Genomic DNA, 22489 nt, shown 5'->3' on the forward strand with positions numbered 1-22489 from the left:
CCCCTTGTGTCTAATACAAATTGGTAAAATGAAGTGTCATCTTATAATGATTGTTTCGTTCGATCTCTTAAATCGATGTAGAGTCTCAACAATCCACCTTTCTTGGAGCCTCAGCGTCCTCGTTGGCACACTACCTCGTGTTTGGCTCTGATACCATTTGTAACAGCCCAAGTCTACTACTAGAAGATATTGTCTGCTTCGTCAGTCTCACGGTTTTAAAAACGTGTTTACTAGGGAGAGGTTTTCTCACCCTTATGATGAATGCTTCGTTCCCTTCTCCAACCATTGTAATAGTTCAAACCCACCGCTAGTAAATATTGTCAGCTTTAGCCCATTACGTATCGCCATCAGCCTTGCGGTTTTTAAAACGTGTCTATTAGGGACAAGTTTTCACACCCTTATAATGAATGCTTTGTTCCCCTCTCCAACCGATATGAGATCTCACACTTATTGGCTGAGTTGTTATGTTTGTATTCATTGATGATAGATACTTTCAAGTTGCTTTCTCAAAATTCTGTTAATTATGATTTTTTGAACCCTAAAACGAATGGTAGTTCCACGTATTGTGTGAGTTTGAGTTTTGTTGAACTACAAGACCAACCCGATTGCGATTTTGGACTTGGCCCCTTCAACTCGGAAGCTAAATTGCCCAAGGTCTATGCTTTTTTGAATCCAACAGTAGTACCCCAACTAAAGAGAATTCTCGGGTATCGTATGAAATCGAGCACAATTTTACACAGAAACAACCTGCCCCGTTTTTCAATAAGAGATATCCGCTAAACTATTGATTATTTATGTATACATTATTTTCCATGTAGGATAGCATTGAAAGAAATGAGATGGTGGGGGGCAATATGGAAATTTCCCAATTATTTTTCTGAAAGATTGGGCCCAGTTAGTGAGCCCAATCCAAAAGTCAGCCCACGCAAGTCTATTAAGGCCCAAACCGGAGCCCATTATCATTGCCAATAGGACGGGCCTCCAATTCCAGGTCCTCTCACGTCAACAAAACATCCCGCTGTAATTCTAGCGTGTCTCACGCGCTGTGCCGCGCGTGTCTCTCAATTTCCTCGTCAATACCTTAACCAGCGCGACCTCAACAAAACGAAATATCACTATATAAATACAGAAATTCCAAAAAGCAATAAATAAATAAATAAAATAAAATAAATTAAGTACAGTCAGAATTCTAAAAACAGCTAGCAATCTTATGCTTCCACTGAGATCTCGCCACGTCAGAATGCAATCCACCGTAGCTCAGTTGCTGTCTTACATGGCAAGATCGTCACCGTTAGTTGGCTCCCTGTTCCACCTAGGAAAACGAGATTTGGAGGGAAAAAGGAAAAATGGGGAATAATAATTTGAGTATTATGCTTGAAAATTAAATGCAAGTAAGGGGAAAAGAAGGAAAAAAAAAAAAAGAAGACTGCAAGTTTTTATAATTGATTTGGTTTTTAATAAAGTGGCGATGACGATCCTTACTAAGAGACTTGTGTCTGATCACTTTCGCACGTCGGAGCATTGAGCGGGCAATTGAAGCGAATTTCCGGTCACGGAGTTCCAGAGCTTTCTGTTGAGGTAAGATTCTTTGTATCTCGTCCACGGTGGGGTTGGGGATTCGGTGTTGCTATTGAGAAAATCTTGCGAAATCGGATCTGTTTGTTTCGGATCTGATAGGGGATAATCGAATTAGGGAGTGTGGTAGATGGATTTTATTAGGTTTGCTGGGCAGTTCAATATGGGTATGGAGGAATTTTTTTTAAGTTAGGGTTCTTGCGTTGGGGGTTGATTCGAATGGAGGACGGCGTGAGATCTGGGGGTCCGTCGGGGGTTTTGGTGAAGACTAGGAACTCGTCTGGTTGCTTAATTGTTAGAAAAAAAGAGGATGGGTTTGGAGGCGCTGGGGCTTCAGGGTCCCGTTTGGTTAATGCAAAGAAGGAGAAGAAGAGGCCTAGGTTGGTTTTGAGTGATTCTGGGTCCAGTGATGAGTTATTGCTGCCCCATCGCAGACGGGTTGGTCCTGAAACCATTCGGGTCTGTAATGGTTTGAATTCTTTTGGGAAGGATGTTATGGACGAGAGTGGAAGTATAAGAAAGAAGGATAGGTTGCAGTACGTTAAGCGGAATGATGATGATTTAATCAACCGGATGGATGTGGATGGTTTACGAAGAAATGTGGAGACCTTAGAGGTTTTTGATTTCAATGAGTACGATGAAATTGACGGTGAGACTCGGCGGAGGAAGATTTTTAATGACAGTGGAGGACAGTTTCTTGGTTCCATGAAACTGCCTCGAAGTGGCATCGACAGGGAATTTGGAACCGCTTCTAGCAGGCATGCTTTGGTGGACAAGAGAAAGAACTTGTATGCAGAGCAAACCGATTGCTTTGATCGGGATAGGCCTCCCCGAAAGATTAGCTTTGAGTCGGATAATGATGGACCTCATCTCCCGACATCCTTGTTGAGAGATAAGTTTAGGGGTCACTCCGAAGAAGCAATCAGGGTTCAGGGGAAAAATGGAGTTTTGAAGGTCCTGGTAAACAAGAAGAAAAATGTGAGTGGATCATCCGAGATGTATGATCATTGCAAATTAGAAGAAGGTAGAAGGAGTCGAAGGACTGAAGATACTCTGAAGTCGAAAGTGACGGTTACACCTTCAGTGTACCCAGAAACTAAGCTGAATGTGAAACAGGATCCCTTTTCTAAGCCAGAGAAAGACCGGACAGATTTTCAAACACCATCATCGACAAAAAACATAAAGGGTTGCAGTTGGGATTCAGGTGACAGTAGTGTGTCATTGAAGCCGAGAAAAAAGGTTGTTGAAGCTCATAAATCTACCAAGAGGGCAAGTTGTGAAGTTGAAAAACTTCCATGTGAAGAGACTCCCCCAAGTACAGCAAAGGAAGGAAAAATAAAACGAGGCAGTGGAACAGAGAAACAAAAGCTACGTGAAAGGATCAGGGGAATGCTCCTTAGTGCGGGCTGGAAAATCGATTACAGACCCAGAAGGAATAGAGATTATTTAGATGCGGTCTATGTTAATCCCAGTGGCACGGCTTATTGGTCAATTATTAAGGCTTATGATGCCCTTCAAAAGCAATTGAATGAAGAAGGTGCAGAGGCTAAGCCTAGTGCTGATGGTTCATTTACGCCAATATCAGATGATATTCTCAGTCAATTAACTAGGAAAACTCGAAAGAAAATTGAGAACGAATGGAAAAATAAGCAGAGAGATGATAGTGACAGTGAAAATGCCAGAGAAGCAAGTGCACTGAGGTCTGCTGGTACAAAAAATGACATGGACAGCATGGACAGTGATAGCAATGAAGAAAAATTAAGCACTTTCGTAAAGCAGGGTGGAAAATCTTGTAAAAATAAATTGAACGAGAATGGGTGTCCCAGTGTCAACTCCAAAGGTCAAAGCTCTGGTAAGTATTCACGTGATACCACTGTAAAATCTTCTTCTGGATCCAATTCACGTATTTTACATGGAAGGAGAGGTAGAAAGCTTGGATTGTTAGTTCGTGGCTCTAATAGGGGACTAGATTCAGAGAATGATGGATTTGTTCCATATACTGGTAAGAGGACTCTGCTTTCCTGGCTTATCGATTCTGGAACTGTGCAGTTGAGCCAAAAGGTCCGGTACATGAACCGCAGACAGACCCGGGTGATGCTGGAGGGGTGGATTACTAGAGACGGTATTCATTGCGGTTGCTGTAGCAAAATCCTCACTGTCTCAAAGTTTGAGATACATGCTGGAAGCAAATTACGTCAACCTTTTCAAAACATCTTTTTGGAGTCTGGGGTTTCGCTTTTGCAGTGCCAGAGAGATGCATGGAATAGACAGGAGGAGTCTAAACGTCTCAGTTTCCACACAGTTGAAGTTGACGGTGATGATCCGAATGACGATACATGTGGCATCTGTGGAGATGGTGGAGACTTGATCTGTTGTGATGGATGTCCATCAACTTTTCATCAGAGTTGTTTAGATATTCAGGTAGAGTAGTTTAGTCATGTTTTTTTTTTTCTGTGTTAGCTATGTAAAGACTTATCCCCATTGATTGCTTATTCCTTTGGTACAGATTCCTCCGGGAGATTGGCACTGCCCAAATTGTACTTGCAAGTATTGTGGAGTTGCCAATGTTGATATTTCTCAGGGAGAAAATACCATTGTTCCTGAAATATCTACTTGTGTGTTATGCGAGAAAAAGTGTATGACTTCAATTTGCTCTCTTTTATTTCTTTCCTCTTCCTCGCTCATCAACTGTGATTATATAATTTTTATTTTGGTTGTTGCTGCAGTTCATGAATCCTGCAGTGCTGAGATGGATACTCCTGTTCAGTCCAATGGTTCAGTCACCTCTTTTTGTGGCAAGAATTGCAGAGAGGTAGCAAAATTTTCATTTTATTTTAGCTCTCAATCTTCTTATAGTATGGCTTTAATTTTGCGCCCGTTATTTGTTATTGTGGATGTTGTGAACAAAGTGGTTGAAGAACTGTGGAGATTATTCAATTTTTCATTAGAATTCAATCACATCATAAGTGAAACACTTATTGCATGAAAGCATTTGTTCCTTTGATGCAGTTATTCTTGGTGCGAAGTCATATGCTTAAAAAATTAAATACTGTTTGCTATTGATGAAAACCACCAAATGATTTATTAAACCCAAATCCAAACAGTCTTTTTCTTTCTTTATCTTTTTCCTTTGACTGACTGACCCAGGAATCGCTTTATGTAGACCTGCACTATACATCTTTGGTGTTAATTAGTTTCATGCAAGCTGTACTTTCAGTAACCAAAAGGTGGACTTTTTTTTTTATTTTTTTTATTTTTAACTACGTAACCTTTGAATTTGTAATCTGTCTGAGAGGTTGCTTTTTTAGTTTGGTCTCGGTACTTGGGGACTTTGCGTGTCTTTGGCTTAGAATAGGAAATGCAGGGCCATGATGGAGGAGGTTCTTCATTTTCCTCTCTTTAGGCAGAAGGGCAAATTTCTTGGCAGGCTTGCTTCTTTGCTGTCGTATGGACAATTTGACTTGAGAGGAATAATAGAGGTTTTAGGAGTGAGCGTTCTGGGGAGGAGTTGTGAGAAGTCACTAGGTTTAATACCTCAATTTGGGCCTCAGTGGTTAAAGTCTTTTGTTATTATCAATTAAGCCTTATTTCCTTGTTCATGTGCCTTCGGGCTACTCCTTATTATGCTTCAATGACCTCAATGTGATAGTGAATACAGGCTTCCACGATCATGCTTTTAGTCTATGCATGCTGGTGACCATGTAGTGTAGTGGTATAAGGTTCCTTAGTTTCCAATTCCGTTAGTGGATGGTTTCCAATTCCGTTAGTGGATGTTTTCTTTGCTTTTAAGCAAAGAACTCTAGCTTCCCACTGAAGTTTTTCACCTGCAGACTAATTATAGTATTTTACAGCTTTTTGAGAATTTGCAGAAGTATCTGGGGGTGAAACATGAATTAGATGCAGGATTCTCATGGTCTCTTATCCGTAGAACAAATGAAGATCCGGATGTATCTGTTCGTGGGCTTTCTCAAAGGATTGAATGCAACTCTAAACTGGCTGTTGCATTAACAGTTATGGATGAATGCTTTTTGCCAATTGTTGACAGGAGGAGTGGGATAAATCTAATTCATAATGTTCTTTACAACTGCGGGTAGGAATTTTTTTTCTTTACATTCAATACTGATATAATTTATTCTCATAATCATAATTTTGATACTTTAGGAGTGCTCTTTCAAATAATAACATCATCATGGAAATAAGCTTGATTTTAATCCATTGTTTCAACTAACAAGATCTTCTAGCTCATTGTGTTGACTGTCGTACTTCGAAATTTCTGACACGTATCATGTTTAACTTTCCAGATCAAACTTCTATAGGCTTAATTATAGTGGCTTCTACACTGCTATTTTGGAAAGGGGTGATGAGATCATCTCTGCAGCGACAATCAGGTATCGTGCATCAGACTTTATCGTGTTGCATCTACGTATTAACTTGGTATTTTGGAGAAGGAAAAAAATTCAAATCGACCATGCTCTGGATAGAAATATTTGCTATGTTTCTAATTCTATACGTGATTGATCGAATGATATAGGAGAGTTCATGTTGTGGCTTTTATATGGTTTGTCTTTAGGAAATTATACTGATCTTGACAGTTGATAGATTGTAGATTGTAGATTGTAGATTGGTTCTAGTTGTATGATTGTGTAACTTTGCAAGTAAAGGACTTCATTAGTAGGAGTCCAGTAATGAAACTAGGTTAGTTATATTAACTTGTGTTTTTGACGATTGGTTCCCAATATATTGATGGTGCTGATCAAGCCCTTGGCTCAAAAAAGAACACTCAAGAAAGAATTGGACCTTTGACAAGAAATATAAAAGTTAGTACATTTTTTCTCCTTAGGTCGTTCTAGCAAGAAAAGAAAGGGTAAAGGAATAGAGAGAGGTTACCCCTTCAATCCGATCCGGGAAGGGAAGGGGGAATACAGGGGAAGGAGCTCCGCTGTGAAACCCTTTGATCCTCTCGCTGCGGGAATTCGACATCCGTTGATGGGCCTTCAATGTCAGTAGGATTTATATGTTGGCTTCTAAATTTGTGGTCAAGTTCAATTAGAAAAAATTATTGCAGAGAATTGATGTGAGGTCTCAGATTGGTTGGAGAGGAGAACAAAGCATTCTTTATAATGGGTGTGGAAACCTCTCCCTAGTAGACGCGTTTTAAAATTGTGAGGAAAAACCTGGAAAGAAAAGCCCGAAGAGGACAATATCTGCTAGCGGTGGGTTCGGGCGGTTACAAATGGTATTAGAGTTAAGACACCGGGTGGTGTGCCAGCGAGGATGCTGGGCCTTAAGGGGGGTGGATTGTGAGATCCCACATTAGTTGGAGAAGAGAGCGAAACATTTATGGGTGTGGAAACCTCTCCCTAGTAGACGCGTTTTAAAACCTTGAGGGGAAGCCTGGAAAGGAAAGCCCGTAAAGGATAATATCTGCTAGCAGTGGGCTTGAGTGGTTAGAAATGGTATCAGAGTCAGACACTAGACAGTGTGTCAGCGAGGACGCTGGCCCCCAAGAGGGGTGGATTGTGAGATCCCACGTTGGTTGGAGAGGAGAATGAAACATTCCTTATAATGGGTGTGGAAACCTCTCCCTAGTACACGTTTTAAAATCTTGAGGGGAAGCCTGGAAAGGAACGCCCAAAGAGGATAATATCGGCTAGCGGTGGGCTTGGGCGGTTACAATTCATGTTCATTTTCTTTTTATTTTTCGTTGGCCTGTTCGTAATTAGTTGTTTTTTTTTTTTATATTGGTGTAGTCGTGTGTCCGTTTAGTGAGTTTTAGGTCGGTATTTATTCTGTTGGTAAAGGTTGCAGACTTCACTTGAAGAAAGTTAACTTTTAGGCATACTTGATGATTTATCTTGTAGGATTTGATATCTTCTAATCATATAGTTTGTGGAGGAAGATACCGCTATAAAATGGTTATCTGATGTTTTTTTTGGTTGAATGGTCCAGTTTTGATGCTTGCTTGGGCAGTAAGGTTTTGCTGATATGTTCTATCTTTTGTATGGTTAGGTTTCATGGCACTAAGTTAGCCGAGATGCCATTCATCGGAACCCGCCATATATATAGACGTCAAGGAATGTGCCGTCGGCTTTTTTGCGCGATCGAATCTGTAAGTTACACAAAAGATGTTAATCTCTTCCTATTTGTTGATAGACTTCAATGGCTGCAACATTTATCGAGTTTTCTTCTATTTAGGCTCTCCGCACGCTTAAGGTTGAGAAACTGATTATACCAGCAATCGCCGAGCTGATGCATACATGGAATGTGATTTTTGGCTTTAGTTCTTTGGAGCCATCACTCAAACAAGAAATGAGATTGATGAACATGTTGGTGTTCCCTGGAACAGATATGTTACAGAAGTTGTTAATCCAAGAGTCAATTGTTGAGGAGAATCCGTCTACTGGCTCAGGTGCAAAGCGAACGGATTGTAGAAGTACTGAGTTTAGTAGTCCTAAGATTGATACAGAGACCTCGTCTGGCCACGAACCTCGAAGTTGTGATGACACCGAACAGCATCACTTTAAGGCGAAAACAAATGAAGTTGCTGTCACTAATCTGAATCCTGAATCCGTATCTGTTTCTCTAAATGATACTTCTACTGCTAATAGTCCTCTGGATGCATTTTGTGAAGCTAAAACGCCATGTTCTCCTATGCAAACCGTAACTTCGGATTCTGATTCCGATGATAAGCCTGGAATTCGGCATGGTTTAGAGGATCGTTCGCAGTCGACTTCCCAATGTATGGCAGCTGATACGTCTTTGAACAATTTTCTTGAACCTAAGGTCAAGGTTTCAAATGAAGGAATCATTTGTTCCAACGCTCATGCTGGGCACAAGTTGGCCGACTCCGTTTACGTGAGGAAATCTTTTTCTCCTACTACAGGCAATGGCACGTTTGAGCTCGAAAACAACATACCCGTAATGGATTCTCCTGAAGACGATGCACATGCTAATTCTCTTAAACCTACTCGACCCTTCGAAACTACATCGGATTGCAAAAATGCAATAGCTTATGTGAAAGAAGCTATTTCTGATGGAATTTGTGGCAGTGAAAGTTCTCCACAGTCGTGTGGGGCAAAAGCCAGAGGTGGTCTTCAGGAAGAGAGAGCTGAATCTGGTTCAGTTTGACAAATTGCCTCCACGTTGATGTTTCATCTCCTAATTATATGGGTTGTTTCTCATGCAATCACTTTGCTGGTTGTGCTGGGCTCACAGAGGAGCCCTTGATGGAAGTAGCATGGTTCTATTCACTGCCTATCTCTTCTGGAATTGCTGCTCAAACACGAGCTCGTTCATCGTTCTGACTGGCTTGTCGGAAGCTCAGACTTCACGGTATGGACGACATATTTTCTAGAAATGGAGCATTTCCATTCTTGATCAAAGACATCATATGGTTCCAGCACCGGTTTGCCTCGAACGTATCTGTTACCTGCTGCTCAGCCGAATTGTATGACGTTTTCGAGTTCTCGAGGGTTTGTTGGTGGAGTATATTGATATTGATTCGTTCGTTTAACTCGTAAGATCGTTATGAATGACCAACCTCGTACTGTATAGAAGGGTGTTTTCTGAAATCTCCAAGCTTGTCACACCTCATTTTGTTTTGAATTTTTGCTGCTGTCTGTAATGGGCATCTCGTCTAATTTTGAGCATTTTCTGGGAAGCTTCTGCCTATCATGAGAGCTTAGGGTAAAAAGATATAGTTTTTAGGAAGAGTTAGAAATGGGGAAGCCATTGTTTGCTGCTAATTGTTGTCATTGGAATCACTTCTTTTATGAAGAAGATGAAATTGTAATTATATAGTTTTAAGCTTTTGTTCCTCATTTTAGATCATTAACTTTTTCCATTTCCTTTGTAAGTGATTGATTTAGTTCCTTAAACAAAATTTTTTTTAGATGCCATCCAATAGTCCGCCCCTACTCGAACAAAGTTCATGCTAATTCAAATCGTCCCTGAGCTCCGTATGACAGTGGAGAATTTTCTTAGCATGAGTTTTTCAAATCGCCCCTGAACAGTGAAAATTCTCCACATTCGTGCTTTTCGTAGGCTAACTCGAGGTCAGTGTGGCAGTCTCTTGATCGATTTTGTAGGATTAGCTAATTCAAATCGCCCCTGAGCTCAGTGCTCATATTGGGGGACTAAAGAGGGCATAGCCATGGACACTTGCTGCTTCTACAAAAATGGGAAGCTATCAAAATAAATTTTAAACCTAATATATATATATATATATATAAAAAGCCCTAAACCAAAAAAAGAAAAAGAGGAGAAAAGAAAAAGATTTTTTTTTTTCTTTTAAAATCTCAAAATTTTTAATAATTTTTTTGTATTTTTTTGCATTTTCAATTTTGCCCTAAAAATCTTTTTCTTATTTTTTTTAATGTAATTAATTTTTCCATAAATCCTAATAGTTTGAAGATTGACTTTCTTTAATTTTTTTGTTTTTTTTTAATATAATTTAGAAATTAAAAAAAAAAAAAAAAAAAAAAATCCAAGCCCAAATGTCGACCTACTTAGTTGAAGTAGTTTGTTTACAGCCAATCTAAACCCACTGTGATGGAGCTTTCTTCATCTCCCCGCCTCCTAAGCTCTCCCACTTCGCTGATCCTACTGAAACCCAAGGTTGGGTTTAGGGTTCCTCAGATTTCTTCCTCTCCCTTCCATTTTCACCCTTCTGTTTCATCTCTTAAACTCATTGGTAGAATGGAATTTAATAGGACAGTATGTTGTGCTTCTTCATCTGAAGGAAACGGCTCTCCGATGGTCCCTTCTTCAGGTTGAGTCTGAACCCATTTTTTGATGAATAACCATTGATTTTCTTCATAAGTTTTCTGATATTCGTTCTATTTGAAATTTCAGGGTCTCGAGTGGGCGAAGTCAAAAGGGTCACCAAGGAAACAAATGTATCTGTCAAGATAAACCTGGATGGTTCTGGGATTGCGGATAGTAATACCGGGATTCCATTTCTTGATCATATGTTAGATGTAAGTGGTTCCAGAATTGTCTTTTGCTTTGAAGAAACTATGAAGTGAATGCTCTGCGTTCAATGTACGCTCAATGGTTGTATTGTTTGGTTGAAAATAACCCGTCCTTGCTGACTGCAATTGATTGTTTTTAGCTTCTCCTATCTGAAATTTAGATGGTATGGGTAGGATTTTGCCTGTCCAAACTTGGTTGAGGAATATTTTATTTGTTCTAAAAGAAATTATTTGTTCTTGTTAGCAACTTTCTTCACATGGGGTTTTTGATGTGCACGTAAGGGCCACGGGAGACATCCACATTGATGATCACCACACTAATGAAGATGTTGCCCTTGCCATTGGATCGGTATTGTACAACTTATTATAGAAGTTTAAGTTGTAATTGTTCAGATTGTTGTATTGTATGACTGGAGATATTTTCTGTGTTCATCCATGTCTATTAGAGTTTTTAAGAAGTTTTCTATGGCTTATGAACTGGTCCAGTTTCAAAATTTCAGGAAAAACTCGATTTCTCAGCTCCATTGTCTATTTACTATTGCAAATTAATTCGTTAGATCTTCTTGCTCTGTAGGCTTTGCTGAATGCACTTGGTGATCGGAAAGGAATTTATCGGTTTGGAGACTTCTCGGCTCCTCTTGATGAAGCACTTATCCATGTCTCACTAGTATGATCCGTGTGATATTCATTTTTATGCTTCCATATTTTTGATGTTAACAAAGACGATTAGATCTTTTGTAACAGCCCAAGCCCACCGCTATCAGATATTATTCTACTTGGGCTTTCCCCTCTAGGTTTTTAAACCGCGTTCACTAGGGAGAGGTTTCCACGCCCTTATGATCGAATGTTTCATTCCCCTCTCCAACCAATGTGGGATCTCACAATCCACCCCCTTGGGGGCTTAATGTCCTTGCTGGCACACCGCCCGGTGTCTGGCTCTGATACCATTTGTAACAGCCCAAGCCCACCGCTAGCAAATATTGTCCTCTTTGGGCTTTCCATTCTGGGCTTCCCTTCAAGGTTTTTAAAACGCGTCACTAGGGAGAGGTTTTCACACCTTTATAAAAAAGGTCTCGTTCTCTCCAACCGACGTGAGATCTCACATCTTTTATCAATGGAAATTATAATTGTCTCCAGCTGGGAACTAATCTTCAATTCCATTAAATGTCTCACTTGTCAAGTCCCATAGTTTAGGGAGGCTTACAATTTGAGCTGTCTGTAAATCATTTAGAGCAGGAAAACTTGTTCTAACTTTCCAAACTTAGGGGTTAGGAGGGTTGAGATCTCTTAAGATCTCCTAAAGATTAAAATTTTTAATTTGTACTTATTCTGATCTTTCAAGTATTCATTATGCGTTTGATTTCTTTTTATTCATTCTGCATTCTAGTGACTTAGGTTGAAGTTATATACAGGATTTATCTGGCCGGCCACATTTGAGTTATGATCTACAGATACCTACAGAGAGAGTTGGCACATATGACACCCAGGTGTTCTAAACATCTCTTTTTTTTCATTTATGATTTCATGCCATCATCTTAGTAAACCCATTGCAGAATAGTTCTTTACTTCTGTTTTTCTGATATAATAGTTGGTGGAGCATTTCTTCCAGTCTCTGGTGAATACTTCTGGTATGACTCTTCACATTCGACAGGTAAAAATTTTGGAGCAGTTTTTGTTGTATTTACAATGATGTTTTTGAAAGATTTTTTGTAACGGCCCAAGCCCACCACTAGCAGATACTGTCTTCTTTGGGCTCTTCCTTTCGGGTTTTCCCTCAATGTTTTTAAAACGCGTCTGCTAGGGAGAGGTTTCTACACCCTTATAAAGAATGTTTCGTTCTCCTCTCCAATTGATGTGAGATCTCATGGTTTTAGTGTGAGCCAAGTCTTTTATCTTCTTAGTCAGGCTAATGATTTTCTGCTTATTACAGTAGCTACATTGGTCGTTGAGTTATTGTACATAACTTTTGTTCTAATTTCACTTTATTCCAAAACCAATCTGTTGATGAACAGCTTGCTGGAAAGAATTCTCATCATATTATTGAAGCTACGTTCAAAGCATTTGCCAGGGCTCTTAGACAAGCAACCGAGTATGACCCACGCCGTCTTGGCACTGTGCCCAGGTATGCTATCTTACTTGTCTTTTCTTTCTTGTATTTGGAGAATCAACTGGGTTAATTCTGACATGCCATGACAATGTTCGTATTGTTCGGTCTACAGTTCAAAAGGTGTTCTATCACGTACCTGATTGTTGTCATCGACATGGCAAGATAAACTTGTGCCTTAATACGGAAAGGTATCGTCTTTCTTGCCTTACTCTGTTGTGAGTCTGACCATGGTGATCATTTAAAGTGACATTCTTTACTTTACTTAGTGATGATTGATTGGAGCAATGCTTCGAACGCTTGCGTCGGTCCTGTTTGGTGATGGATGTTTGAGCAGGAAGATGATGGCAGAAAGATTCTTGTAGGATTGATGATCGAACATTATTGTATATGAAAATAACTTGTTCTTCAGCTTGAATCATTTTTGTCATATATCACTGTTGTAATAATGTTTATGCATCTGATAATTGATGCCTTCTATTGAATTATGGTTGAATAACAAGGCTCAAATTACCGTGGCTGAAAATTTGATATGTTCTATTCACTCCAATCTGATATTTTGAATTATTTCTCAATGGGTAGAGGAAATAATTACAGAAAGTTCAAAATTGTAGGCTGAAAATTGTGTTTATGCTCAAAGTAAACAATATTATATCATTGTGGAGGGTCGTGATTCCTAACATGTTATCATAGCTATGTCCCATGTGTAGAACAAAGAAGTTGTGAGCCTCAAAAGTGACTCAAGTGTCGAACAAAGGGTGTACCTTGTTCAAGGCTCCAGAGAAAGGAGTCGAGCCTCGATTAAGGGGAGACCATTCGACTCTATGGTGTACTTTATTCGAGGGGAGGATTGTTGAAAATTGTTGGGAGAGGAGTCCTGTCGGTTTAATAAATTAAGGGTTGATCATGGATTTATAAGTAAGGAATACATTTCTATCAATATGAGGTCTTTTAGAGAAATCGAAAGCAAATCTATGGTTGTTTAAAGTGGAAAATATCATACCATTGTGGAGATCGGTCGTGATTCCTAACATGCTACATACCTCAAAAAATATTAATCTAGAGCTCAAATGCTCATCAATTACAAGAATTCTTCAGCCTTATCCAAATCATTCAGTATATCAGATTTAACATCTTCCGGCAATGGTGCAGATGGCCCAGCCTTTGCATAAAAACCTGCCAATGACCTTATTGCTTTCTCTAGCACAGCGTAAGATTCCTGCATGTGAGTAAGTGAAAATGTTATTATAGATTCATTACGATCATCATGAACTACAATGTCTATTTTTCACTTGATAAGATACCTCTTGAACAACTGCTTGTTGCCCCAACCAATTGCCTAAATAGTCTCTAATGGATTCTTTTGCAGCATCTGCAGTTCGTCTAAATTTAGCACCATCCTTGGAGTCTTCCTGTAATGACTCACGCAGCGTCTTCACCACCTCCCTTGCTGACTTCAGGTAAGCCTTGGGCAATACCTTCCCAGATTTGGTTCTCTCATTTGGATCGAATATTGATTTGATCGTCCCGATGACTCCATTTTCCTCTTCCTCCTTGTCATTTGGCATTTCTTCGGCCCGAGCCAACAATGGTGTCAATGCATTGTTGAACGTGAGAAAGGCAACAAATGACATGCCATTACACAATAAATCACGCCTACAAAGTTCTTGAGATGGTAGCACAACTTGAGACCTGGATCGCAGTTTATCTGTTATGTTGCATGAAAGACAGTCAAGAATAAACTCGTGTTTAGATGCCTTCAGGTTCAAGCAAGTATGATTGTTATTTAGTCCCTAAACTTTCCTAGAAGTAACGATTTAGTCCTTAAGTTTTAGCATGTAACAATTACAACAACTTAATTTCTATAGTTTATAAACAAATTTGATCCCTAATCAATTTATCCGGATAAAATTACTATCCAATGTTAGTTGTTTCCTAGCATGAGATGTGTTAACTGAGAAAATGAAAGTGCAATTATATTTCACAACGCTGCAGATTCAACACAGGAGCTTAATTTATGGCTACAGGTAATGTTACTTACGCCCATTTTCACTTGAGATTCTATCCAACGTTGAAATAGTTGCAGGGCAGATCTTCGCTTGAATAAATGCAGTCATCTTCGTTCTTGATTATCACTCCAGCCAAGTTGAGCCGCTATACACCTGCTTCATCCCCCAGCAATTCCCCTGCAGGAAACAACGCATTATTCTGTTTAATCGTAGGTTAATCATGAAACAAAGCTTCCCATTACGCGAAGTGCTTGCCGTAGATTCTATTCGTCAATTGAATGCCGAATTTGCGATGGAAACAAACAACCATAGTGAATTCAACCAGAAATTAAACAGAAATGAGGCATCCATCGACCTGAAGCCGTGCGGAAATGGAGTGTGTTGCATAAGCAAACGGAGAAGAAGCTGGCGTCTTAGTTCATACCTAATCGTTAACTTTGTGCCGGCATTGTACGAAGTTGCGCACCAGCGAAGAATCGGTGGAAGAAAAATGTTACAAATGAATTGAAAGAGGATGAATTTGGGTTTGGAAATGAACTTCGAGTTCTTACTTGTGGATATGCAGAGAGCGGCTTCGCGTCAATCTCTTGGTACAGAGCGAATTGGGATTTGGGCAAGGAACCGGCATTATCGGTAACAGTCCAGCCTCATAAGCAATGCCTTTGTTCTCTTCTTCCTTTATGTGATTTTACTGTCCACTTCACTTGGTGTGATTTTACTTTACTGTCTTCACATCCGGCGTCCTTATTGGCACACCGTTTAGTATCTAATTTTGATATTATTTGTAACGGTGTAACAGTCTAACTCTATTGTTTACCGGTATTGTCAGCTTCGACCCATTACATATCTTTATTAGTCTAACAATTTTAAAACGCGTGTGTTTGGGAGCGGTAAACTTGAGTTGTTACATATTTACTGTGATGAGTGTTTTCTTATTCAAATTGGAATGAAATTAGTCGGATATTAAATATTAAAGCTAAATTTTTACTTAGTATATTAATTTAAATTTATGAAAAATTTAATATTATAATAATTATTTATTAAAATAGCTTTGAATTAGTTATAATTGTAGAGATTTAGACGTTTAATTAGTCTAATTTATTGAAATTGAAAATTGAGATAAAAAGGAAAATAAAATTGGGCTCATTCTTTTTTCTTGCCGGAAATATCGTTATGAATTAAAAAAAAAGAAAAAAAAAAAGATTTACTGCAGGTGGGACCGAGAAGTAGAGAATAAAATCCCCATTCACCGTTCACCGCTCCCGTTCACCGTTCCGAACCCATAACGGCGATTTTCTGATTTATCACTCTTTAACCTCAGGCGGCTCCGCCCGCTTCTACAGCAGTCATGGCCGGAGGTAGCAATACCACCAGGTCGTCTCAGAAGCCTTCTTCTGCTTCCGCCGCTCCTTCCAACCGGAAATCCCGCTGGGAGTCCTCCACCAACAATCCTCCGGCCGATCCCAAATCCGACTCTAAATCTTCCAAACCCTATAATCCTTCCTCGAAATCTACAATCAGTCCCAATTCCACTCATCCTAAGCATTCTGCCGACAAGACTGTTAATCCAACTCCGGCCTCGGCTCCACTTCCGTCTCCTGGCGTTCCACTTCCCTTTCCCGACCCCTCGGCTCTTGGCCCACCACCTCCACCGTCTTATGGATTCCACATGCTTGAACGCCGCACGATTGTTCTTGCGGATGGCAGTGTACGGTCGTACTTTGCTCTCCCTCTCGACTACAAAGATTTTACTCCGCCTGCAAGGTCCATGGATCTCGCTGGTCGGTTTTTACCTATGGGGTCTGGTGGTCCTGGACCTGGTCACGAATATGGTGGATTTGATCATCGGTTTCCCCCAGGTGGCCCTATGAGCCCAGATGAGTTTAGGGGTGTTCGGGAAGAACAATTTGCGCGTGCTAGGCCTCAAGATCACTGGAATTCTCGAGGGACTAACGAGCGTGGTGGCCCTGCAGAATCGTCGTTGAAAAGGAAATTCAATGACGATAATGAGAAGGACAGGAAAGATGAGAAAGACGAATTATCCAGGCGACAGCAGCAATTTTTACACAATGGGAATGCAAATGGGTTCCTTACGGGTTTCGGCGAACGACGGGGTGATTTTTTGGCGGGAACTAGTGATCCATATGGTCTAACAGAGGATATGAGGTTCTCGAAGTACATGCGAGATGGCGGGAGTTATGTAAATGAAGGTTTGAGGCTAGGTAGCGGTAACAACGTTGCTCCTAAATATTTCGAAGTTGACCAGAATGCATTGAGAAAGGCATTTCTTCATTTTGTGAAAACTATCTACGAAAACGCTAATCAGAAGAAGAATTATTTGGAGGATGGGAAGCTCGGGCGTCTTCAATGTCTTGCTTGTGCAAGGTTTGATGCCGCCGGATTCTTTGTGCTTTCTCTCTTTGTTTTGCACTATTTCTATATAATGCTTATGAATAATGCTTCTTTCAGTGCATCCGGGTTAGTTAATAAATTGCTATGTTTGTTTGCAACTGTCTGTTGTGATTGAGAAGGAAGTGAATGCGTAAAGTTTAGGCTTCTTGATTGCTTGCCCTGATAATTATGTTTCTGCTGCTGCTGTTTCTTTTAAGTATGCTGGTAAAAATGAGTATGGACAGTGACTTGCTGTTGAGTGTCGGAGCCTATGGTTTGTCGGACTTTTCCTCCTATGCCTTCTCCCACCAAGTGTGATCAAAATAGGGGTCAAATATTATGCGTTCATTGTACGTTTTGTAATTTTGGATTTGAAATTTTTAACTGAATTGACGAGAAGAAGGGAAGAGGTAAAATGGAAGGGTAAGGAGAACCATACTCCCTTTTAGAATCTTTTCCCTGCATCTATTTCAAATATATTTAACTGTTTGCACTTGCTGTTGTTGTGACCAAGAATGAGATGAATGCATACGCTGCCCTTTCCTTAAAACATGTTTCTATGCTGCTGCTTTTCCTTATGAGTGTTGTGGAAAAAGCATTTGAGGAAAGTATGGATGCCGTCGTTGATTGTTGAGTGGCCAATGGTTTTTTTGTGCTCTCCTCCTATGCTATTCTTCTTCATATTGCGTAATATAGGGTTGTGGTGTAAGTGGCGTGGTCGGTCATCAAGTTCAATGCCTCTCTTTGGCATTTGCAATGACCCGATTTTCCACACATGTACCGGTATAAGTTGTTACTTAAAAACTAGCAATTTTATCATTTAAAATCAATTGAAAGATGCAAAAATAGATGAGAGAAATTTAGGATGCATGTTGGTGGAGAAGATGGTTATGGAGCAACTCTGGAGTTTTTTATGTATGCTTTATTTGAATCACTTCTGTTTGAATTGGTTCTATGGATTTGATTTGTAGTAGAAAAACTCCTAGGTTGTGGGGACTAGAGAGATTGAAATGGTGCTTTTCAATTGGTATTAGGATTGTTGAATTATTTTGGTTAACCCACATGCACCCTAAAGTTCTTTTAAAGGTACCCCAAACATGTTTTCTCTCATATATTTTTGCGTTCTTTTAATTGATTTTAAATTATAAAATTGTAAGCTTTTTAAGTAGCTTTGATTTTTACATGTATAGAATGTCGGGTCTGTTGAGGATTATTGGAATTGGGAGTGTCCCACATTGGTTAATTTAGTGGAAGATCATGGGTTTATAAGTGAGGAATACTATCTCCATTGGTATGAGGCCTTTTGGGGAAGCCCAAAGCAAAGCCATGAGAGCTTATGCTCAAAGTGGACAATATCATACCATTGTGGAGAGTTGTGATTCCTAACAGGGTCGTTACAAGTGACATCAAAGCAGTGCCTCTTCCAATAGGATATGGTTCGAGGACAAACCAATGTAGAAGCGGGTGGGCATGTGACAATCGAGTGAAAGAGAGTTACATGAATGGACTGAAACCACATTCGTCTGAGAGTGGTCTTGAGGAATGATTGAGAAAGACTTTAAAAGGATTGAATTTACTACCTATACTAACAAGATACACTATCTGTTTCGGTTAAATATGTTTTGTTTGGAGTAATTCTATGTTGGGTGACCTTTTAGGAAGTATATGAGTGAGAACAAAGCATGTAAAAAAGACCCATATTGGTTTTGGGATAGTAGTTCACCTCTTAGAAGCAACAAACAGGTAATGTGGTTATGTGGTTATGTTGCAGGGGAATGTTGGACCGTAGGTCCTGATCTAGATTCCAATTTGTGATCCAAATCCTAGGCTTGTGTAACATCAATCTCAGAGGATTTTTTGTATTTTTTTTTCCGTTAGGCTTAGTCATCTTGGATTATACCTTTTTTGCATAATTAGTTAGTCTTGACTTTGTTTTGGCTTCTTTTGGCATGCTGTTTTTTTTTTTTTTTTTTTTTTTGTGCTTTTTTTTATTTTTTTTTTGACAACTCATCTCNCTCTTTTTAATGTAAAACAAAGATGGTTTGTGCAAAACACTACCCCAAACCGGCATATTGGGGTAGGATAATCAATTTTGAAACTAATTTCTTAATAATTAGATCGAATTGGATTGACCAACCCATTTATTTCTGGGGTTTATACATTAGACAACAGTATATTTCATTGACTGGAGGGACTTAAGCATATTTTTGTTTTCTAACTGATGTGAATGCTGGGAATGCTTTTGCACAGTTTGTGTAATTACCGCAAACATACTCTTCTTGCGGTTTCTGGCTATTCCTAGAAGGGTTTTCAGTGAAAGTTTAGAGTCTTGTTGATAAGATACGGTTTTGGTCTGTCTTTCCTTTTTTCCTCATCTTTTTAATTCCTTTATATGAGTTCTCAATGTGATGCAATAATAATTGGTTATGTGATGCTACTTTTCTTCGAGTAGGGTCGTTTTAGGTTTTTTTCCCCTGTTTTTTTCTATTTTTTATTCCACTGTATTAGTATTTTTCTTTTGTTTAGTTATCTTTGTTTTTTTTCTTTTTTTTTTTTTGGGAGAATATGGTTGCATCACTGGACAAGTTCTGTAACCCTGTAACTTCAGATATTTTTTATTATTTTCATTGCAATATGGATTCACCTTTGATATCGTGCTTTGGTATAGACGTGGTCTTTTTAAACCATGTGATACAGTTTGATGGCTTGTTCAGATGAAATTACTTCCTTGTTTCCAACCTGTGGTTTTAGGGCATGGTGTACCATCAAAAGATGTATTTAAAAAAAATTTGTTGGCTGTATGGAGTGAACTAGCTGGTTATATATCGTCGAAGATCTCGTACCTTTAACTTCTTCTTATGTAGTTAATAAGGGTAAAATAGTTTGCATTAGCTACTGCTTTGTTGGTAAATGTTTGTTAGGCTCTAATCCCAGCCTGTAAATGGGATATTTGTACACTGTAGTTGACTTGATGTTGTAATCATAATCAATGAAAGAGACTTGTTTAGCATATTTTATGAAGCTTCGATTCCTGCCTATTTCAATTTGAAGTGTATGTGGAATCAGATGGCCAAATGGGCTGCTTTGATGTGATTGAGGTGGGAAGTTTCTCATTGAATGAATAATTTCTTCACTTCTAGAGTCTGGTTATGTGACAATCCAAGCCATTTAACTTGCAAGTCTTTACTTTTTGAAATTACCGAGAGAATGTGATAGATCCTACCTTTTTATGCCCACTGTTAAAAAGAAAAAAAAAACATCTCTTATGAGGTGTCAATGTTTAGGATAGTGGCAGACATGATGATTGTACGTGCCTGTTCTTTGCTCCGGGAACGAACTAGTTCATTACTTGTTTCCTTGGTGTCATTCCTCCTTATGTTTATGGAGGTCTGTTTTGAGTAGTTTTAGCTTACCCATCGTTACCTTAGAAACTTAAAAAGATTTGCTTGATCTTCCTTTTGGGAGCATTATCGCATTTGTCTTATCAGTTGGGCTTCCTGTTGGAAGGACTCGTTTCTTTTAAAGAATTGTATTCCTTGGATTAAATGCCTTACAACTTTGAGATTTCTTGGCAACCAAAGATCTCAAGGTCAATTAGTTGTCTCGTGAGAATAGTTGGGTTACTTAAAAGCTAGCTCAGACGCTCAATTGGTATTCCTACAAAAAAAAAGCAAAGCTCGTTCAGTACAAACTTTGTTAGTTGCATTTGCTATTTAAATGGTGTACCTGTTCTTTTATTGGTATGCTCCTTATAATGTATTCCTATGGGCTACCAACCATGCGAATATGAACCTTGTTATCAATCATTGGTCCCAATTATTGTGCCTGCCTGTTCGTTAATAAACTGCTTCTCATCTGAAAAGTATGTTTGAATTCCCAATAGTGTGGAAGAAACCCCTTGAAACACAGAGACCATAAATTTTAGGTATTTTGTTATTGAGTTCCTTTCAAAATGAAATCGAATGAATTTAAAGAATCTTAAGTCATGGAGGAAGCATCTATGATGCTCTCAGTGACCAAGATCCTTCACCAATGACATCGCAAATGTTGACGTGGATAAATTTGGTGACAGGAGAACCTGAGATGGAAAAAGTTTGCATCTTCTGTTATTTATCTAGATTGAATCTTCCATTTCTGTTTGGGATTATGAAGCTGGAACTACTGCAGTTGAAAAGTGATTGTTGGTTTGATGTTAACCCTTTTAAACCAGCAGTTTTGAGACCTAATTTATGTTCGATGAAGATTTTATAGTTTGTAGTGTAATTGATGCATGTTTTCTGTGCTAGATGATGCTGTTTGCATTTTTGGAGTCTTCGTTTCCACCCACAACTTACCATTATGAGTGGTGTTTACCACTTATTCCCATTTTGGTTCAAATTTATAGGCTTATATAATAGTGTGAACCTATTAAAAAATCATTCTTTGGGCCTCTAAAGAACGTTGCCCCCTCCTTCACATGCTTACTTACAGGTCCTCTAGAGATTTTCCAGATATGCATGGCCTTATTATGCACACATACAACTCTGATAGTGCTGACTCGCAAGTGGATCATTTGGGTTTACACAAAGCTCTTTGTGTATTAATGGGGTGGAACTACTCAAAGCCTCCTGATAATTCAAGAGGGTACCGTTTTCTATCTGCTGACGAAGCAACAGCTAACCAGGAGGATTTGATTATGTGGCCTCCTCTAGTTATCATCCACAATACAATTACTGGAAAGAGTAAAGATGGGCGCATGGAGGGTTTGGGAAACAAGGCAATGGATAGTAAAATTAGAGGTATCATGCACTTTTTTACATTTCTTTATCCTTCATTGATGCTTGAGTAGATTTACCTCCTTCTAGGTAGAATAAGGTCTCTAATCAACTAGGCCATACTGCACCTACAACTTTACTATCTACAACTTCATTTAGAAGAACATAAAACATCCCTGGAATTTCTCAAGTCTGTCACAGATGACTATCTGTGTCAGGCTATAAATTTAGAATGCGGAGTAATTTAATGATCTTTTAGTTGCTGATGAGAACCATAGTTATATTTATCGTATTTTCTTAGTTGATGAACCTAAAGTTACAATTTCTGAATCTTCCATGAATGAGTTGATGGCACACGTGGAACCTTATACTCATTCTGGTATTGTCTTGTTTTAATGTTAGTAAATCTGTTTCAAAGCCAATTGGAAGGGATTTTTTTTTAACACTTATGCTCAAGGAGGACACCTTATCCTCCCTCTTTCCTAGTATTCTTTCTGGACGAAATCTCACTTATTGATAGAATGCGAATGAAGCTGTTCTCTTTTCTCCAGTTGATTATGTTCAAGTATTTATAGGGAGGAGGGGCTGCACTGGACAAGTTCTTTTTTTCCCCCTAAAAAAAAAAAAATCTTTTAATAATTTATGTATCAGGTCTCCTCTCTCACCCTCACCCCCCCCCCCCCC

General features: G+C 39.1%; 4 protein-coding genes across 7 annotated transcripts; 3 read left to right on the plus strand and 1 right to left on the minus strand.

Annotated features, from left to right (window-relative positions):
- The first annotated feature begins 1389 nt into the window (after positions 1 to 1389).
- Positions 1390 to 9418, plus strand: LOC111460174 (increased DNA methylation 1-like). The gene is made up of 7 exons (XM_023103304.1): positions 1390 to 3996; positions 4082 to 4211; positions 4302 to 4387; positions 5427 to 5665; positions 5877 to 5963; positions 7585 to 7684; positions 7771 to 9418. The coding sequence occupies exons 1-7, from the start codon at positions 1795 to 1797 to the stop codon at positions 8701 to 8703; spliced, it is 3777 nt and encodes a 1258-aa protein (XP_022959072.1). The 5' UTR covers positions 1390 to 1794; the 3' UTR covers positions 8704 to 9418.
- A 676-nt stretch (positions 9419 to 10094) lies between these two features.
- LOC111460175 (imidazoleglycerol-phosphate dehydratase-like) lies at positions 10095 to 13195 on the plus strand. The gene is made up of 9 exons (XM_023103305.1): positions 10095 to 10345; positions 10429 to 10553; positions 10792 to 10896; positions 11122 to 11214; positions 11960 to 12034; positions 12136 to 12198; positions 12560 to 12669; positions 12767 to 12842; positions 12921 to 13195. The coding sequence occupies exons 1-8, from the start codon at positions 10126 to 10128 to the stop codon at positions 12792 to 12794; spliced, it is 819 nt and encodes a 272-aa protein (XP_022959073.1). The 5' UTR covers positions 10095 to 10125; the 3' UTR covers positions 12795 to 12842; positions 12921 to 13195.
- Positions 13196 to 13608: 413 nt separating this feature from the next.
- LOC111459969 (photosystem II D1 precursor processing protein PSB27-H2, chloroplastic) lies at positions 13609 to 15303 on the minus strand. 4 transcript variants are annotated; one of them, XM_023103044.1, is made up of 5 exons: positions 15212 to 15298; positions 15085 to 15095; positions 14693 to 14837; positions 13956 to 14359; positions 13609 to 13870 (listed from the first exon to the last, which is right to left on the minus strand). In XM_023103044.1, exons 3-5 carry the CDS (start codon positions 14766 to 14768, stop codon positions 13733 to 13735), a joined length of 618 nt encoding a protein of 205 aa, XP_022958812.1. In that variant the 5' UTR covers positions 14769 to 14837; positions 15085 to 15095; positions 15212 to 15298; the 3' UTR covers positions 13609 to 13732. The 4 variants fall into 4 exon arrangements, with proteins under 4 accessions (XP_022958812.1, XP_022958811.1, XP_022958813.1 ...); XM_023103043.1 differs by lacking the exon at positions 15085 to 15095 and having other exon boundaries at positions 15212 to 15303; XM_023103045.1 differs by lacking the exon at positions 15085 to 15095 and having other exon boundaries at positions 15199 to 15288.
- Positions 15304 to 15814: 511 nt separating this feature from the next.
- On the plus strand, positions 15815 to 21950 carry LOC111460445. Its single transcript, XM_023103719.1, has 2 exons — positions 15815 to 17045; positions 21522 to 21950. The coding sequence occupies exons 1-2, from the start codon at positions 16009 to 16011 to the stop codon at positions 21877 to 21879; spliced, it is 1395 nt and encodes a 464-aa protein (XP_022959487.1). The 5' UTR covers positions 15815 to 16008; the 3' UTR covers positions 21880 to 21950.
- Positions 21951 to 22489: the final 539 nt, after the last annotated feature.

This window comes from Cucurbita moschata, unplaced genomic scaffold (genome assembly GCF_002738365.1).
Source record: "Cucurbita moschata cultivar Rifu unplaced genomic scaffold, Cmos_1.0 Cmo_Scf00023, whole genome shotgun sequence".
Lineage (NCBI taxonomy): Eukaryota > Viridiplantae > Streptophyta > Magnoliopsida > Cucurbitales > Cucurbitaceae > Cucurbita > Cucurbita moschata.

Excerpts from the sequence above, each read along its gene's own strand:
- LOC111459969 (XM_023103043.1), bottom strand. The coding sequence starts at position 14,768 with ATGACTGCATTTATTCAAGCGAAGATCTGCCCTGCAACTATTTCAACG. Across the intron at positions 14,360-14,692 it reads AATCTCAAGTGAAAATGGGC|ATAAACTGCGATCCAGGTCT; the intron begins GTAAGTAACATT and ends GCAACATAACAG. Across the intron at positions 13,871-13,955 it reads AACAAGCAGTTGTTCAAGAG|GAATCTTACGCTGTGCTAGA; the intron begins GTATCTTATCAA and ends ACTCACATGCAG.
- LOC111460174 (XM_023103304.1), top strand. The coding sequence starts at position 1,795 with ATGGAGGACGGCGTGAGATCTGGGGGTCCGTCGGGGGTTTTGGTGAAG. Across the intron at positions 3,997-4,081 it reads AGAGTTGTTTAGATATTCAG|ATTCCTCCGGGAGATTGGCA; the intron begins GTAGAGTAGTTT and ends CCTTTGGTACAG. Across the intron at positions 5,666-5,876 it reads AATGTTCTTTACAACTGCGG|ATCAAACTTCTATAGGCTTA; the intron begins GTAGGAATTTTT and ends TTAACTTTCCAG.
- LOC111460175 (XM_023103305.1), top strand. The coding sequence starts at position 10,126 with ATGGAGCTTTCTTCATCTCCCCGCCTCCTAAGCTCTCCCACTTCGCTG. Across the intron at positions 10,346-10,428 it reads TCCGATGGTCCCTTCTTCAG|GGTCTCGAGTGGGCGAAGTC; the intron begins GTTGAGTCTGAA and ends TTGAAATTTCAG. Across the intron at positions 10,897-11,121 it reads TTGCCCTTGCCATTGGATCG|GCTTTGCTGAATGCACTTGG; the intron begins GTATTGTACAAC and ends CTTGCTCTGTAG.
- LOC111460445 (XM_023103719.1), top strand. The coding sequence starts at position 16,009 with ATGGCCGGAGGTAGCAATACCACCAGGTCGTCTCAGAAGCCTTCTTCT. Across the intron at positions 17,046-21,521 it reads CAATGTCTTGCTTGTGCAAG|GTCCTCTAGAGATTTTCCAG; the intron begins GTTTGATGCCGC and ends GCTTACTTACAG.